General features: G+C 40.6%; 2 protein-coding genes across 2 annotated transcripts; both read left to right on the top strand.

The window, feature by feature from the left end:
* The first annotated feature begins 701 nt into the window (after positions 1-701).
* Positions 702-1,529, top strand: LOC149198969 (uncharacterized). Its single transcript, XM_089400421.1, has one exon. It carries the CDS (start codon positions 702-704, stop codon positions 1,527-1,529), a length of 828 nt encoding a protein of 275 aa, XP_089256547.1.
* Positions 1,530-13,758: 12,229 nt separating this feature from the next.
* Positions 13,759-14,349, top strand: LOC149198968 (uncharacterized). Its single transcript, XM_089400420.1, has one exon. The coding sequence runs from the start codon at positions 13,759-13,761 to the stop codon at positions 14,347-14,349; it is 591 nt and encodes a 196-aa protein (XP_089256546.1).
* Positions 14,350-17,408: the final 3,059 nt, after the last annotated feature.

Raw genomic sequence — 17,408 nt, 5'->3', positions numbered from 1 at the left:
TTTGAATACGAATTAATATTGACATATAGGTAGAAATATATTAATAAAAAAAAAAAAAAAAAAAAAAAAAAAACTATTTTAATTTTCACTATAAAATGTGTCCATGTACATGCTATCTAAAATATTTTGATGTCAGTTATGTATATATTATATATCATTTAAAAAAATATGTATATACCATGAAAAAATTAAGTTTTTATGGTTAAAACATATATTTGGTCCTATATATACTCTATATAACATTCAAAAATACAATTTAAACAATGAAAAATAACACATTATATTTTACATTCTAAAGAAGTTTGTACATGAAGAAATTTGATCCCTCTCTACTTATATTAGTTACATATTTAAGATGGATATATGCTAGTTAGTTAATACATTTATATAATTATTTTAAAACAAAATATAATATTATCTATCTAATAGAAAATTAATCTTCACAATATTTGGTCGATGTGTAAATCAATGTTATAGTTTAAAATAAATTATAAAGGGAGATAGAAGTAACTTGAAAGGTACAAATAGGACTTTCTCCCACGATGCGCTTCGATCTGCAAGGCATTCTGGTCTTACCCTACAGTGCTTCGGCCCTTTGCTTTTCTGACGGATCTCCAGGGGCATCTTCTCTGAGCAGACTTGAAGGACTATGCCCGTTGGGGTTTGGGTGAGCTCAATCAGATCGAGCTAAGGCTTCTTCAATGGAGTCATCAGCGCCCCCCCTTTCTGAAGCCGAGGCCTTTATCAAACTGTTGAACTCTCTTCCAAAAAAGAAAACAATCGAGACTGCGAAATTTGTGAAACGCTTGGATGACATCCCTGAGATCTCGCTTCCTCCTGAGAAACCGATTCAGGTCACCCTTTCTCTGGTTGAGCGTGCTTTGGTGGGACAGTTCACTGGACTCTGGCCTTCCCCCAAAACCACGGAGAGCTGGGTTGCAAGGAACTGGGCGCCGCTGATTAAAGGCAAAGTCACTTCGTATTTTCTGGGGAAGGGATTCTTCCTGTTTGAATTCTCTGAAAAGGAAGATAAGGATCTGATATTCCGCAATGGACCCTATTTCATGGGCCCTCAGGGGCTGTATCTCAATAAGTGGACGCCTGACTTTGATCCAGCAGTTGACGTCCCCACAGCCGTCCCTGTGTGGGTTAGATTGCCCAATCTGCCAATGCATTGTTGGAACTGGGAGTCCCTTAAGCACATCGGAAACACCTTGGGTAAATTCATTGATCGAGCAAACAGTAAAGATCAATACGATTGTGCTAGAATCTGTGTTGAAGTTGACCTTGAGGTCGGTCTTCCTGAGGCAATAAAGATTAGGGTTGGAAGCTGGACGCATGTCCAAAAGTTGGATTATGAGCAACTTCTGTTCAAGTGCAAGAAATTCCAGGTCTACGACCATTTTGCTAGAGGATGCCCAAAAAATAGTGAAGCGGAGAAAGGCAAGGAGAAGGATGGATGCAGGTTAAAAGGACCAAAAACAAAGCCCCTAGAACTGGTAATATCAATGGTAAAGCTCCCCTGGTAGGCTCAGGGCTTCAAACACCTCACATGGAAGAACAAGGAAATAAATTTATACATCTAAGCTCAACATTAGAGGACACCCAAGAAATAGAGATACAAAATGAAGGATCGCCCCACAAAGAGCCCCCCTCGGGACCAAAGCAAGCCGATAGTAATGCAGAAAGAACGGAAGAGATACCCACAGAAGAGGTTGAGGAAGTGCAGGGCTTGGAGGACTCAGAAGAAGAAGGTGAAATAGGAGATTCACAAACCTAGGCTAGAAGATCATTGAGAGGCCGAAAATCTGCCCGTGAAAAAAGAGAGCAGGAGACCTACAAAGACAAACTCCAAGGAAGGCAACCTACCCTCGAGAAACCCTTGGCTAAAAGATGACCAAAAACCAGCCCCAGAGCTCTAAAGGAGCTCTCCATTCCAAATGCAAGTGATGAAGATCATCTCCTGGAACTGTAGGGGTATGGGGAGAAAATTAAAAGAAGAAGCCATCAAAAGTCTGATAAGATCCGAATCTCCTGATATACTCCTCATCCAGGAGACTAAAATGGAGGACAAGGCCTTCCTCCATATCGGCAAAAATCTGTGGAAGAGAAGTGAAGGGCAAGCTGTCTCAGCCCGAGGTGCCTCAGGAGGCCTGGGCACCCTCTGGAATGCAAACAAATTTTCAAGGGTTAAAGAGATCACCAACACTCATTGGCTATTCTCAAAGCTGAAACACGTTGACTCAGATGAGACCCTCTGCCTCTTTAACGTGTATGCTCCAGTCAGCGCAAGAGAGAAAAAGAATTGTTGGGATTCTATTAGAGGATTGGCACACTCTAAAGATTTAGCAAACATCATCATTTCCGGGGACCTAAACCTCACATTAATTTTGGCCGAAAAACATGGAGGAAGCATTGTAAGGGATCTGGCGCGAGAATGGGTTGAGGATCTACTCCAGGATCAGGACATGATCGACATCAAACCTATGTCGGGCAAGTATACTTGGTCCAATAAGAGACTCGGTCCAGGTCATATTGCTGCAAGGTTAGACAAATTTCTTGTTCAAAGTACTTTTCTTCTTCTTGGTTTAGAATCTAGAATGCATATTCTCCCTTGTAGTGTATTTGATCACAGGCCCATCAAACTTGATCTTTTGGCTCATATGGATCAAGGCCCCATCCCTTTTAAATTCAGTCCCCTTTGGGTCAAGGAACAATCCTTTATGCAATTAGTAAAAGATACTTGGAAGCAACCAGTCAATGGCTCTGCCTTCTTTGTTTGGGAGGAAAAGCTCAGGAGAGTGAAAGTTGCTTTGAAAAACTGGGTAAAATCCCTTCCCAACCCAGCAGCGAAAAGGAAAAAGTTACAAGAATGTCTCGAGATCCATCACCTGAACTCGGAAAATGAAGAGATCACAAATAAGTTCTCGAAAAGGAGGCGGATCTTCAGTAAAAACTTCTCAAAGCAAGCTCGGCCGAGGAAGAGTATTGGAGGATCAAATCTCATAGGGTTTGGCTCAAGGTAGGAGATAGGAACTCATCCTTCTTTCACAAGCAAGCCCAAGCTCGGAAAAATTTCAATTCCATCTCCAAAATCAAGGAAGAGAACATCAACCACAGAGATATTCAAAGCATAAAAAACACTGCCTTCCTACATTTCAAAAACCTGTATAGTGAAAAAGAGGGTCAGGGGCATACTTCAACTTTAGTAAATGAGGTTCCCACTCTGATTTCTACCAGAAAGAATCATTTTTTGGAAGCAGATGTCACCAATAATGAAATTAAAATTGCCCTCTTTGATATGGAGCCTAATAAGGCCCCGGGCCCAGATGGATTTACTGCCAGTTTCTTGCAGAATTGTTGGCAGATAGTGGGAAAAGATTTATCTAGAATGGTCCAGAAATCTCAAGCTTGTCAGAAAATAGGGGGAAGCACTAATTTGGATTTCCTGGCCCTTATCCCTAAGGAAAAAGGCGCCAACTCCTTCTCCAGATTTCGTCCTATCTCCCTTTGCAATATAGGCTACAAACTGATAACAAAATTGATAGCAAACAGACTGAAAACTATTCTTCCTGACATCATTCCTGAGAACCAGGGAGGTTTTATTCAGGGAAGACAGATAGTGCACAACTTTATTCTGGTCCAAGAGGCGATTCACTCAAGTTTGGCCCAGAAAGATAAAGGAATGGTCGTCAAATTAGATCTTGAAAGCGCCTTTGACAGGGTGAGACATAGATTTCTGTTGGATGTCCTGCACAAATTTTGGTTTGGCCTCAAATTTATCAACTGGATCAAGGCTTGTATCAGTGAGCCATGGATTTCCCCTTTGGTGAATGGGAGGGTCACTGACTTCTTCAAAGCCTCTAGAGGGCTGAGGCAAGGGTGCCCTCTCTCCCCCTTGCTCTTTGTCCTCTAAGCTTCAGTTCTCAGCTTCCTATTAAATAAAAAGCAGTCTGACCAAGAAATAATGGGATTGAACATTGCAAGAGGTGTCAAAAGCATAGACCATGCAATATTCGCGGATGACTCTCTCTTGTTGGGTGCTGCCTCCTTGCCCTTGGATAAAAGATTTAAAGATGTGGTGGATGCCTATTATGAAGACTCAGGAAGCAGCCTCAATAAAGGCAAATGTCATACCTTCTACTGGAATGTTTCAGCCAGATCGCTCCAAGCCATTTCTAACTGTTTTGGTTTTGCAACCACCTCTTCTTGGTCATCCTTCAAGTACCTAGCGCTCCCTGTCTTCCAAAAAAGGGCTCTTAGCAGAGATTGGCTGCCTCTGTTGGAAAAATTCAAGTCTAAAATTCAATGTTGGGGATACAACTGGCTCAATCTAGGAGGTAAGACAGTGCTAATAAAAGCTGTCTTGAACATCCTTCCCATTTACCAGGCTGCAGCTATGATGGCTCCTATTAGCATCACGAGAAAAATGGAGGATTATATCAGAAACTTTTTCTGGAAAGGCGACAAAGCTAATGAGAGGAGAATCCCCTTATTAAGCTGGGATATAATCTCCTTACCCAGAATGGAAGGGGGATTGAACTTTAAGAATCTCAGCAAGCAAAACATCGCATTGGGTGCAAAATTTTTATGGAGGATTATTGTTGGGAAAAGTATCCAATACGGAATGACCCTATCCCACTCTAAGGGTGATAGTACCTCAGCAACAACCGAATGCAAAGCTATTCAAGATTACTTCTTGATGAGATGTAAGAGAGAGGAGAAAGAGATCCACTAACCGTTATCTTCCGCTAATGATTGATCCAATCTTCCCTCTTTGCTGCTTTCTCCCAGCTCCTTGCTCTTTCACTGGCCCAGCTACACCAAGATCCTGTAAAAGCACAAGAAAGGGAAACTACAAGAAGGATACATCCATAATTGATTCAAGGATTAGAATAAATCAAATATACAAGCATCAATATGCCATTGAGACACATGCATATAGAAGAACCTCAAATGCTTTATTAATGGAAGAAGTAAAGTTCTGAGAGTGTTACAACCACAAGAGGCCCAATCCAGCAACACCTCCCATCAGAAAGAAATCTCCTCTTCACCTCCTTCAAGCAAATCACCCAATAGTTCTATTCTCAAACCAACAACACTTCCTTACAGTCACAAGATTCCCGCCCCCCTAGACCTCATGAGAGAGATCTATATATAGGATATTTGGAGAAAGGATGAGTCAGCTTGAGGCTGGCATGAAGTTGACTAGTGTCCTCTCCCACTTCAGTTATTCTTCAGTCCTTGAGTCCACTTGGAGGTTCTTGCTTCCACTTGGAGATCTAGACCCTCTTACTCATCACAAGGCGGATTCCTTGATCCAAGTGTCATTTTGGAAGCTTCCTGGGCATTTGACACATTGAGGAATGACTGTGCCACTTGGCCAATCTCGCCCAGCGCAGGTAGCCTTCATTGCTTTTGACATTCAGCGCAGGTACAGAGTGGAGCAGTTGACATTCAGCGCAGATGCTCAGTGGAGCAGTTGACATGATCCAGAAATAGCTTGTTTTTGAGTGTTTTCAGGTGGAGAACTGATTTTTAGTGCTGTGGTTTGCTGACCTTGTTCCTCTAGGGGTAGGAACAACATGTTTAGGGACTTTGGATCCCTTAGATTATCGACATTTCATGCTTCATGCCGTAAGGCACAAAAATGTCTATAACAGTTGCCCCCTAAAGTATGAGGTCGTTTATCGAGTGAAATGCTTTATCAGGAGGATCTGAAGTTCATTCAATCGCTGAGAGGTGTCCTGTAATAAAATACAATACAATACATTATTTATCATTCTGCTTTCATGATCTAGCTGAGGCGGGCATTCCCATGCTCAGCTTTATAAATTCATTTTGGTACATAGAACAGACGATCGTCTGATGGTAGACAGATAATTCTCTGCTAAAATTATCATCCTTTGAGTAGGATGATCATCTGCTGCAATAATGTACATATCAAATGTCTTTATATTTCCTGAATATATATCGCAGCCCGGATGGATGAAACTAGATCCGGGGTCTTCAAACTCGTTCGATCTTCACTCTAAGTACAAGTCGATCCATGTGAGAATTGCGCTGAAGTCGAACATGGAAAGACATCGCTTGATTACCGGTCAATAATGTAAACCGTTAACAAGCGCGAGAGGAATCACTGATAATGATAATGACCCTCAAGGTACTACAGTACAATTCACGTGGTGTGAATATAGGACTTGGCGTCGAACACCACGCAAAATCTTCTGGTCGAAGGTCATTGATGTATACCTGTCGCCGGAAGTGAGAAACTTGCCATTGAGGCATGCAAGCTTCAAAGTACTGAGGGGGGTGTTCCTAGATCAACTTCTTGGATAATCAGCTGAAGTCGACAAGAAGTGATCCGTCAAAGGAGGGCCTTAATGAATCCCACATCAATGACGCGGAACGGAGCTAATGATTTTAGTGGAGGTGAAAACAATCTATGAGATATGATTCAGGGTGGCGATCATGGGTGGATGAAGGATAATGTATGGCAGTGGATGGGACACGGTTGACTCTTTCTGAACAACATCTCTTGAACATATAACGACACTGATGTGATGGATTGGTAGCATTACCCCAAATGTGGATGGTTTGGCGAAGACCATGGTGATGAGACCGGTGAATGAAACAACCCAACCCGATGTGATACGGAGGACAAAGTGTCATGTTCAAGAGCGACTTGCTACCATTAAAGCTTTGAGGTTCTCCCAATTTTTCCCCAGTCATTTCTGACCAGTACCTCTTTATTTTTGTCAAGCTTGAGGAGGATAACACATGCTTGTTCTATAACCTGCCCTTCGGGCAAGCCCATCGCTATGTTTTAACGAGCCTAGCGATAGGGAAACTTGTTCTTGTCTAAAGACAAGTTTGTCGCTATTTAATCATTTTAACGAGTCTAACGACAAGGAAAACTCGGTCCTTTTCATTTTTAGAGAGTCTGAAAAGGTACAGAAAGTTAACTCCAAAATTCCTTTTTCGTCATCTAATCCCTTAAGTTCGAAAAAGTATAAAACAATACAGAAGGGATGAGTTTTCGATAACTTTAACGAGCCGAATAAAACAAGCGCTCGACCTTTTTGTGTAATAATCCCTCAGGTCCAAAAAGATTAAAATCTAGAGGAGGGATAGCTCTTCCGGTCCTTTTAACGAGCTGGAAGGCCAAAACTCAGCAAACTTTTCATATTTTACGAGTCAGATGAAAAGAGCTCAAAGAAGACTCGTATTTTGAGGAACGAGTGATAAACAGGGATAGCAGCAGATTCCAGGTACAGGTTGGAATTTTCCAATCACGGCAGTGTCACAAGGATGGCTAGGTGAAATCACTCTTCACAGCTGTTCCTCAAAACGGGTAAACAATCATATGGGGGTGAATGATCGGCCAAATGGAATGGAGGTGGCAGGTGCAAACACGACCAAGGCTTTTTATGGCTAATAAATTTACGATCACAATGGTTATTTACTGGGATAGGTTCATTTTTTAATGAGCTTAAACTCTGGAGGAAACTTTTGCTCACGCTTTTCTATTTTTTAACGAGCATAGATTCCACGGTAAAACTGCTCGATCTTATGTTTATTTTTTAACGAGCATGAACTATATATAAAACTGCTTGGATCTCGCTTTTCTATTTTTTAACGAGCATAAATTCCGCAGTAAAACTGCTCGATATACCAGTCATAAGATAAGAAATGTCTCCTGTGAGACTCCAATTTTTATAGAGCTTGCGCCTCACATAAGCTATGCTCCCTCTCATCCTTTATTTATGCAAGTTCGTAAACGGCTAATCCCAAAAAACGGATAAATAACCGCTCCTAGCTTGTACTCCAAAAGGTTTGCATGCCCCCAGGTATAAAATACAATTTCAAGGCTGCCCCTCCTCTCCCCCACCTCTGCTTTTCTTTGGGTGTTCACAGCTACTTGTCGTCTTGCTAGTCTAATGCTAACGATACTTGTCTTCTCGTTATTTTTAACGTGTCTTACGCGGTACTTGTCTTCCCTTCGGCCCAACTTTTGACAGCTCTTTTGCAAGATCGCAAGAAAACAGCTACTTGTGACAAGAGAGCAGCTACTTGCGACAAGAGAAGAACACTACTCAAAGACAAAACATTAATGTTATTGAGGGAGGCTTGCCTCTTTCTGGTTACCCAAAGATTGTTTTGTTAACACCATCAAACGAAAACATTTCCTTAGCACCGTCTACCGAAGTAGACAATGGTGAATGACTGTTGTCAAACAAGTAACCTTGACAAAAGAATCCTATTCTAGAACAACCCCTCTTCCAACCACGGACGGGGTACGGACTAGTCATATTCTTTCGCGGAAATTCTACTTTATACCCAGGGTTTCCTCTGCCCGAAGCAGACCAGGATGCATGCCCCCTGGGTTCCAGTCCCATCTTTCCGAATCACTCGCACTCATCGGGAATGAGGACTGGGGGTGGAGACATTTCTTGAGTGAATAGACCATTCAGGGTTGGTATTTGACTATTTGCGATGCGTGATCCCGGAAATGAAAGTTGGTCTACGAGCTTGACCATTCTTCCTTCGTGTGGAAAACACATTACTCTAAAGAGTGAGGAGACTATAGCTCCCATGCAATATATATAGTCTCGTCCAAGGAGTAGGTTATAATCCAAGGGTCCTTGAACGACCATCACGTTCATTTGAACGGTCTTCCCTTTCAATGTAACAGGTACATTGGGGAGGATCCCTAATGGTCGACTGGTTCCTTTATCAAAACCCGAGAGATTTCTTATCTCAGGCAAAAGCGCCGGGGAACCCAGTGCTTTCCAAGCAACAGAGGAAATGATACTCACAGATGCCCCTTCATCAATGATAGTGCCAGCCATTACCATTCTATAAATTTGGACTATGATTCTGAATGGTACACTGGCTGGCAACCGGGGTCTGCCTAGTTGGTTCCAATCAAAGGACACAACCAAGTTGCTTGGCGGTGGGACCGAATACACGGCCGGATATGACCCTGATGATGTTCCTTCCTGCGATAAAGGAATGGGCGCATTGCCCTGATGCTCATCAGAATCTATGTTGATGAAAAGAATCTGGATGGTGTCATCCTTATTCTCTTCAGTGAGGGTGTCATTTGAAGATGAATCTTCAATGACGGTGTCATTTGAGGATGAAACCTCTGAAGGAAGAACCGGGTCAACTGCCGTATCGACCTTTAGACTTTCGTCTGGTCTGGATTCAGTAGGTTCATTTTCAATGACTGATGCTTCAGCTGACCACTTAAGCGGGCCAGCTGTATTTTCAACCAACGAAGGACTTGGCACGAGTTTTTTGTATCCAGGAGGAAGTCTCAACGGTGAAACCGGGCGATCTTCCAAAACTCTCTTCGCTTCGTCTAAGAAGGGACAACGGTGGATGGCGTGATCGCCTTCACACAGTCTACAGGGGAATCTTGCTCCCCCTCTTTGTCTTTAACCTTCACTTTCGCTGGTTGACGGTAAGCATTCAACATGGCTATCAGAGGTTGGTGCTCCCGAATTGTGCAATCGAGGGGACCAGTCCCTTAGTATCCGGGGAATACAGGGACAATCTCTATGGAAGTGGTCTCCTCTACATATGACACATGGCGATTTAGGCCCGGTCTGTGCTGTGTGTGGATTTTTGTCAGATGTCTTTTGCTTGCCCCCAGTCGCCTTAGGCTCCTTCTTCTTCTTCTCTTTCTTCTTCTTCTCCTTCTTCTCCATGGGAGCTTGGCTTTTGCCGGCTCTACCTTTTGAAGATGAAGGATTGGAGGAAGAGTTATAGGAAGTAGAAGGCTGGTGGGCAGCTCTAGACTCATCTAACTGTTGACTCGACTGTTCAGGAACCATGGTGTTCTGAACTACATTGGTTGAGAAAAGCCAAATAGGCAGGCCAATTGTCAGTCCTGGAAGCGACAATGTGGCCATGTGAGGCACACCAACTTCTCCCCAAGAGGAGAAAGGACTAGGATTTCCATCAGGTGGAATTCCTTGGTTGGGGCGTTCCATGTTCTCAACCTATAGATCAACGCAAGAATAGGAGGTGATTATGTTCCGTTTAAAATAAATTTTATAACGACGCTTTAGACACAACTTGCTTTTTCACTTTTTAAGAGTCGAGAGAAAGCTAAAGATGACTCTAGTCTCCTTCGATGTTTTAACGAGCCCGAAGTGACAAATGCTCGGATGGACTTTTTCAGTTATAGAGTTTGAAAAAGGCCAAAAGAAACTGCTCTAGAGTTCTAGGCAGAGGGTGTGCCAAACTTTTCGCAAAACCACAGAATACATTTTACGGTACGAGTGGTCGATCTTCGTGAATGTTGTGTTCACTGCATTGCGATCAGTAGGGTGGCCGACACAGTTTCCTATGGATAAAGGCTTTGTTCCTATAGGGGTCTCCCAATATATACGCGACGGTACATGGGAGCACAAGTCCGTATTGATACTTATCGCTTCACCGTGGAGGAATCACCCAACCACTCAACGCTAAGATATCACGTTTAACGACGCCGGAACACGTCTCTAGCTTAGACCTCTATGTGTTTGCGTTATGTTTCAATGCGTTGTTATGTAAATTCAATTTATTTTAAGGTTGATCTTGTTTAGCAGTTTGCCTTTATGGATCACCACGAGATGTATAGTAACACTCCTAAATGCAGTCTAAGATGATAAGCAAGCTTTTCAATCTTTCAACTTTGAAAATCTTAACTACTGAGGGAAAAGAAAGATAACATATTTTCACACAGATCATAGAGCACACACTAATGCATTTTTCCCTAAATCAACATGCAAACTGTCATAATGCACATGCACAATGCAAGTATTTCTTTTCTCTTTCTTAATGTTTGTGCGACACAAAAAGAAAGCTGTTGTATAATTTCGAATTCAATTTCAAGTGAAAGAAAACAAGCTTGTCCAAAATCAAAAGACACCTTAAGATTTACTTGTTTCGACACTAGAAATATGTAAATTCAAACCATATGACGAAAGCAAAAGCTCAATCAGCTATGAACAGCAAATAAACTAACTCTTAAGATCAAAACAACACTTTATCACAGGTCTAGATCTAAGAGGCCACAACAAGACTAGTTCACTTTCGTTATGGGAAACTGTAAATGATACAAGAAATACACAAAGAACAAACACAGTTTCTTTATACAACTGAGGTGGAATAGTGGCAAGGAAAGTTGGTTTCAGATAGGTACATTGACTGGTAACAGGCTGCAAAAACAAGAGTGAAAACAGGGCAAGAAACAGTAGGAAACCCCAGTAGCACAAGGCAAGACTGGTTCAGCGCAGGTAGTACACAGGCAGTTTGACCTTCAGCGCAGGTAGCCCCTTCGGGAACTACGCTGAAATGCAGACAGCCTTCACACAGCCTGCACTGAAGAACGAAACTTTCGTTTCTCTTGGTTTCTGGGTCACAGATTGCTCAAAAATTCACAGTTTTTGGCCAAATCAGAAGCTATCAGTCAAGTACACACTAAGGGATGAAAAGGAGGATGAAAAGCTATCACTAAGAGCTATTTAGAGTCCTTGTGGATCAGCTCTTCAAATCATAAACTTGCCCAGAAACTGAGCTAGAGTAGCTGCCCTCTACTTTGCATTTGAAAGATCCAAATGCAGTTCGATTCGGTACTCCCTTTGTTTATGAAATGAATAGCAAAAACAAAAACAACCAACAAGATACGATCCCCAGTGGAGTCGCCAATTTGTTGTTGGGAAAAGTATCCAATACGGAATGACTCTATCCCACTCTAATGGTGATAGTACCTCAGCAACAACCGAATGCAAAGCTATTCAAGATTACTTCTTTATGAGATGTAAGAGAGAGGAGAAAGAGATCCACTAACCGTTATCTTCCGCTAATGATTGATCCAATCTTCCCTCTTTGCTGCTTGCTCCCAGCTCCTTGCTCTTTCACTGGCCCAGCTACACCAAGATCCTGTAAAAGCACAAGAAAGGGAAACTACAAGAAGGATACATCCATAATTGATTCAAGGATTAGAATAAATCAAATATATAAGCATCAATACGCCATTGAGACACATGCATATAGAAGAACCTCAAATGCTTTATTAATGGAAGAAGTAAAGTTCTGAGAGTGTTACAACCACAAGAGGCCCAATCCAGCAACACCTCCCAGCAGAAAGAAATCTCCTCTTCACCTCCTTCAAGAAAATCACCCAATAGTTCTATTCTCAAACCAACAACACTTCCTTACAGTCACAAGATTCCCACCCCCCTAGACCTCATGAGAGAGATCTATATATAGGATATTTGGAGAAAGGATGAGTCAGCTTGAGGCTGGCATGAAGCTGACTAGTGTCCTCTCCCACTTCAGTTATTCTTCAGTCCTTGAGTCCACTTGGAGGTTCTTACTTCCACTTGGAGATCTAGACCCTCTTACTCATCACAAGGCGGATTCCTTGATCCAAGTGTCATTTTGGAAGCTTCCTGGGCATTTGACACATTGAGGAATGACTGTGCCACTTGGCCAATCTCGCCCAGCACAGGTAGCCTTCATTGCTTTTGACATTCAGCGCAGGTATAGAGTGGAGCAGTTGACATTCAGCGCAGATGCTCAGTGGAGCAGTTGACATGATCCAGAAATAACTTGTTTTTGAGTGTTTTCAGGTGGAGAACTGATTTTCAGTGCTGTGGTTTGCTGACCTTGTTCCTCTAGGGGTAGGAACAACATGTTTAGGGACTTTGGATCCCTTAGATTATCGACATTTCATGCTTCATGCCGTAAGGCACAAAAATGTCTATAACAAGGATAATTGCCCCAAAGCCGGGTTGGGCTCAACTAGCGTTGTGGAAAAAATACTTTCGTGGGTAGAGAACACACTGCTTGGACAATCCTAAGATAACCACCAGAATGATGATTCATAAATTATGTGAAAAAGCTTCCGCCTTAATTAAACTCCATGCACACTGGATTCCTGGAAATGGAGAGCGCATTCAAATCTAGGATGATCGCATTATGGGCAGTGACCCCCTTGCTGATGATCGCTCTCTTGTTTTATTGAAAGAGTGGATGGACAAAGCTGGTTTACAAACGTTGTGGGACTTATCACATAGCGAGAACGGCGATTGGCAAAGATGGAAAAATTTAGAGGTGCCCTTGAATCTTTCCAAAGATTATGCTACCTTCCTCTCCCACTTAAAAGGCAAAGCCCCTTTGAATAGCAGGAAAGAAGACATTCGGGGATGGGATTTAATACCTGGGAGTTATTCAATTTCGAAGGGCTATAGACAGCTCTCTCTGCATCCTAACGTCCCGCCTGACTCGAAGCCCTGGCAGGGGATCTGGTCTCAGATAACGTTCCCCAAAATCGACTCCTTTTGTTGGCTCCTTTACCACCATAGAATTTTGACAGAGGATAGGCTCCAGAAAAGAGGCTTTATAGGACCCTCTCACTGCTCGTTGTGTGGGGAACATGAAGAAAATGCCCCCCATATGATGCTTTTCTGTAAATTTGCTGCAGACCTTTGGAAGGAGGCTTTAAGTCCTTGGAGCATTGACTTCGCTCCCCCTAATCACTGCTTAGATCTGTTCTCAAATTGGAAGCGTATGTACCCTGGTGGCACTGCTCAGAATCCCCATATCAAAGAAGCCTGGCTCGCCCTTCCTAAACTAATCTACTGGCACATATGGCTGGAAAGAAACCAAAGTATATTCAGAGACAAGAAGAGCGATCCCAAGATAACCTAGGTAAAAATTAAAAGCCACCTAATAGACTGTTTGGGAGACCAGCTAGACATGGTAGATCTCAGTAAACAAGAAGCTATATGGGGCACCTCTCTTGATCTCCATTTCACTGATAGAGTCAGGCTCCCCCCTCCGCTAAAACATTGGCAAATCTGTCTTAAGGAAGCAGGATTTGTTGGGTTTTGCATCAAGAAGGCAAGAAAAGCTCTCTTTTTTGATGGTGCAGCAAAAGGCAATCCTGGTATTTCCAGAGCAGGTGGTGTTATTAAAAGCACAGATAGAAGAATTGAATCTAGATACGCTTGGGGAGTGGGCTTTAACACTAGCATTCAAGCTGAAGCACTAGCTCTTCTCCAGGGACTCAAGCTGCTCATCTTCCTGGGTATCAAAGATGCAATTATATTTGGGGATTCCCAGTCTATCATAAAGGCCATTGTGGACAATTCCTCTCCTTCAGATTTAAGACTATCAAGACTGCTGAGCAGAATTAAATCCCTGACAAATTCCTTTCAGAGTCTGGAATTCCTTCACGTAAAGAGAGACAACAACAAAGAAGTCGATGCCAAAGCCAATAAAGCGGTTCTTCTCCCCCTCAGAGTTCTTCTAAGAGACGGATACGAAGGCTGGGATCCCATCCCCTAACTGTCTAATAAAAATGTTTTACTATCTAATATTGGAGCAGTTTGTTTGCATCTGCAAATTAGGAAAGATAGAGAAAATTGCAAGTAATATAGTTGGCAAAATTCACAGGCTCATTAGTGGGAAATTCATATGGTTCCTGGTCGAGGTGAACTTTGAGCACTCCCTACCTCTTTGTAATCTGAACTGAGGCATTCCAGCCAAGAATCAATATATCATTCTAACAGTTTCTATCAAAAAAAAAAACTTGAAAGGTACAAATAATTTTCAAAAAGCTAGTGAAAAATTATTTTTCATTTTTTATGGAAAAAATTAATATAAATTACATTAATATAAGTAATAAAAGGATAATTTCTTTGAAAATTCTAAATCAAATATAATTATTACTATTATTATAATAATTTGATAGATAAGCATATTCTTAATATCATAATTAATAATAATAATGATTAATGTCTATTAAGGTGAACATAGTTTATTGACCTTAAGAAGATAAGGGATTACTCAAAATGCTTTTGCATCTTATTTCTATACTTGAAAAAATTAAGATAAGTATTCCAAGATAACCATAGTTTTGCTAACTTAAAAAGAAAGTAGGTTGCTAGTGTGATAGATATTTTGAAAATTAGATTGAATGTGAATATAAGATAGACAATCTAAGAGAAAAGAAAATTCATCTTCAACCCTCTTACTGTCGCAAATGTGATAGACTCTTTCATCTCATGGTGTTTTGGATATCGACGAACACCAATTTCAATATGAATATAACAATAACTTGTTCTTATTTTAGCAATGTTTATTTTCTTCTTAACAATAGCCAAGATAGAGAGATATTTTTTATTTTTGGGATTTGGCTTGGTCACCTCCTTATACTTTTTTTTCTTTTTTGGAAAGAAAAAAAAATACTAAAGAAAAGTAGTTACATTGTCTTTGGAACCTCTATTTTTACTAAGAAAATCAATGTCCGTCACATTCTATGACTACAAAGGCCTATCTACTATTTTCTTCCTGCAATGACTGTTGTCTTTAACATTATCCATTGTGCACTTTCTGAACCATAACATGTTCTTAGATCTTTCAACACTGCTAAATAACTTCAAAAAATATATTATGTTCCAAGTCATTACATACACATTTTCATTCAAAATCTCAAAAAAGAAAAAAAGTTGAGATTCCCTCATATTTGAATGATTCCAGATCGTTGTATGTAACTGTTCTCAAACTCTAAGAACTTCATCTTCCCTAGGTCCATGCTACACCCTTCTTTTTATAGGCCATCTTCTATCTAATTTTGTTCTCTATATATGTGAGAGAAATAGATCATCATGAATGTCATGTTCATCAATATGATCATTTCCATCCAATAATATAATGATGGTTGCTCAAAGATAATTATCATAAATACCCAATCTATAATGACTTTAGAATCTCCAAGGATATCAATCTCCTCTATTTCGATCCACTTGGCAAAAAATATGACTCCCACAGAGCCAAGAGATTCACTGTCTATTATTAGTACCAACTCCACTCGACTAGAAAAAGTGAAAAAATTGCCTAGGATTCAAAATTATAGGTGCCCCACTGCCACAAGCCCTAAATGATGAATCTCCATCAAAGAGACCCACTAGAAATTTTGACCATATATCCTTAAAAAGACAACTTCTTCTAGAGATCGTTTTCCTCTTAGGCCTATCTCCATGTAATAGGCCACCACCATAAGAGAAGTTCTCCTTATGACATACTCGACCTAATAAAAAATCCATGCATTTATAGTGCTCCATATGCCCCACATAATGTAGAAAGGAAACCCTCTATGCTCCTTAAAATCCTTAAACCATATTGTGAGACAATCTCCCATTGAAGACCTGTCCCAAGTGGCATAAACCTTTAACATCTAAAAAACCCCAAACCAAACTAAGGTCACAAATGAGAAGATGAGAAAGAGATTCCTTGTGTCTTTTAACTGAACCCGAAATAGACTACATCACCCGAGGCTTTGGAAGCCACTTCTCAATAAATTTTCCCGTGTTAGTATCCTATTATGGACAACCACCCAAATAAATCACTTCAATTTGAGTGGGATCTCCCATTTCCATGCCTTTTAGAAGCATAATTCTCTATCATTTGAATTTTGATCCATGGAAATATGAAAATAAAGATCTTTGACTGAGATTTGACCTTTATATATTTTACCAACCAACTCAACTTTTCCTCCCACTTCAACAAATAGATACCTACAAGAGTCAATTGTAGCTTATAATGATTCCATTCCTCTCTTAAAGCACCTATGAGGCCAATCTCCCTCGCCCCTAACCATACATTTGAGACCATAATGGTATTACACACCACATAAATTTGATTAAGATGGAATACATTGTTGTGTAAGAAACTCAACAATGTATTAGATAGAGGATTAATATCAGCCATACCTTTTATTTATGGCAATGAAATCTCCACCCTCAACCCCAAACCTACCTCCCACCTCAAATTTCCCAATAGTCAATGTTTTACCTTCATGATACTTCTCCATATGTGACTTTCCTCCTTCTCTTCCCCCTGCATTGATCCAACTTATTACCCGATCATTTTTGAGACATTTATATTTTGAGATATTTTTATCACCTCCTTATAGTATCTTAGTTTCCTCTTTCACTCTAACTTTTATTACTCCGCAATTCTCTTTAAATTTTGAAATGATAATATTTTTAATATTTTCCTTATTTTTCAAAATGATCTCCTCCTTTATTCTCCAATTACCTAGCCAAAACTATTATTAATATAAAGTGGATTCTTAAATAATAATATACTTTTAAACAAGCCATTAAGACATTATTATTAAACAATGTCATATATTTTTCAATAGCTACATGAACTAGAAACTTATCAACGTTGTTTAAAATATAATAACAACTTTTATCTCTATTATCAATGAATAATATTTATGTTATGTTCCCCCACATGGGGTTATCACCTTAGATAATAATATCAAACAATAACCACCTATTTGACCACCTATGAACTGGTTGTTAGACCATTATTCTTTGGATGGGGGTGACAAATCT

This window comes from Pinus tabuliformis, chromosome 2_1, assembly GCF_031772625.1.
Source record: "Pinus tabuliformis cultivar Carrire ecotype Pingquan chromosome 2_1, CPIR1, whole genome shotgun sequence".
NCBI classification, from domain to species: domain Eukaryota; kingdom Viridiplantae; phylum Streptophyta; class Pinopsida; order Pinales; family Pinaceae; genus Pinus; species Pinus tabuliformis.
The sequence above is the reverse complement of the archived record's forward strand: the minus strand, read 5'-3'. Positions and strand labels throughout refer to the sequence as shown.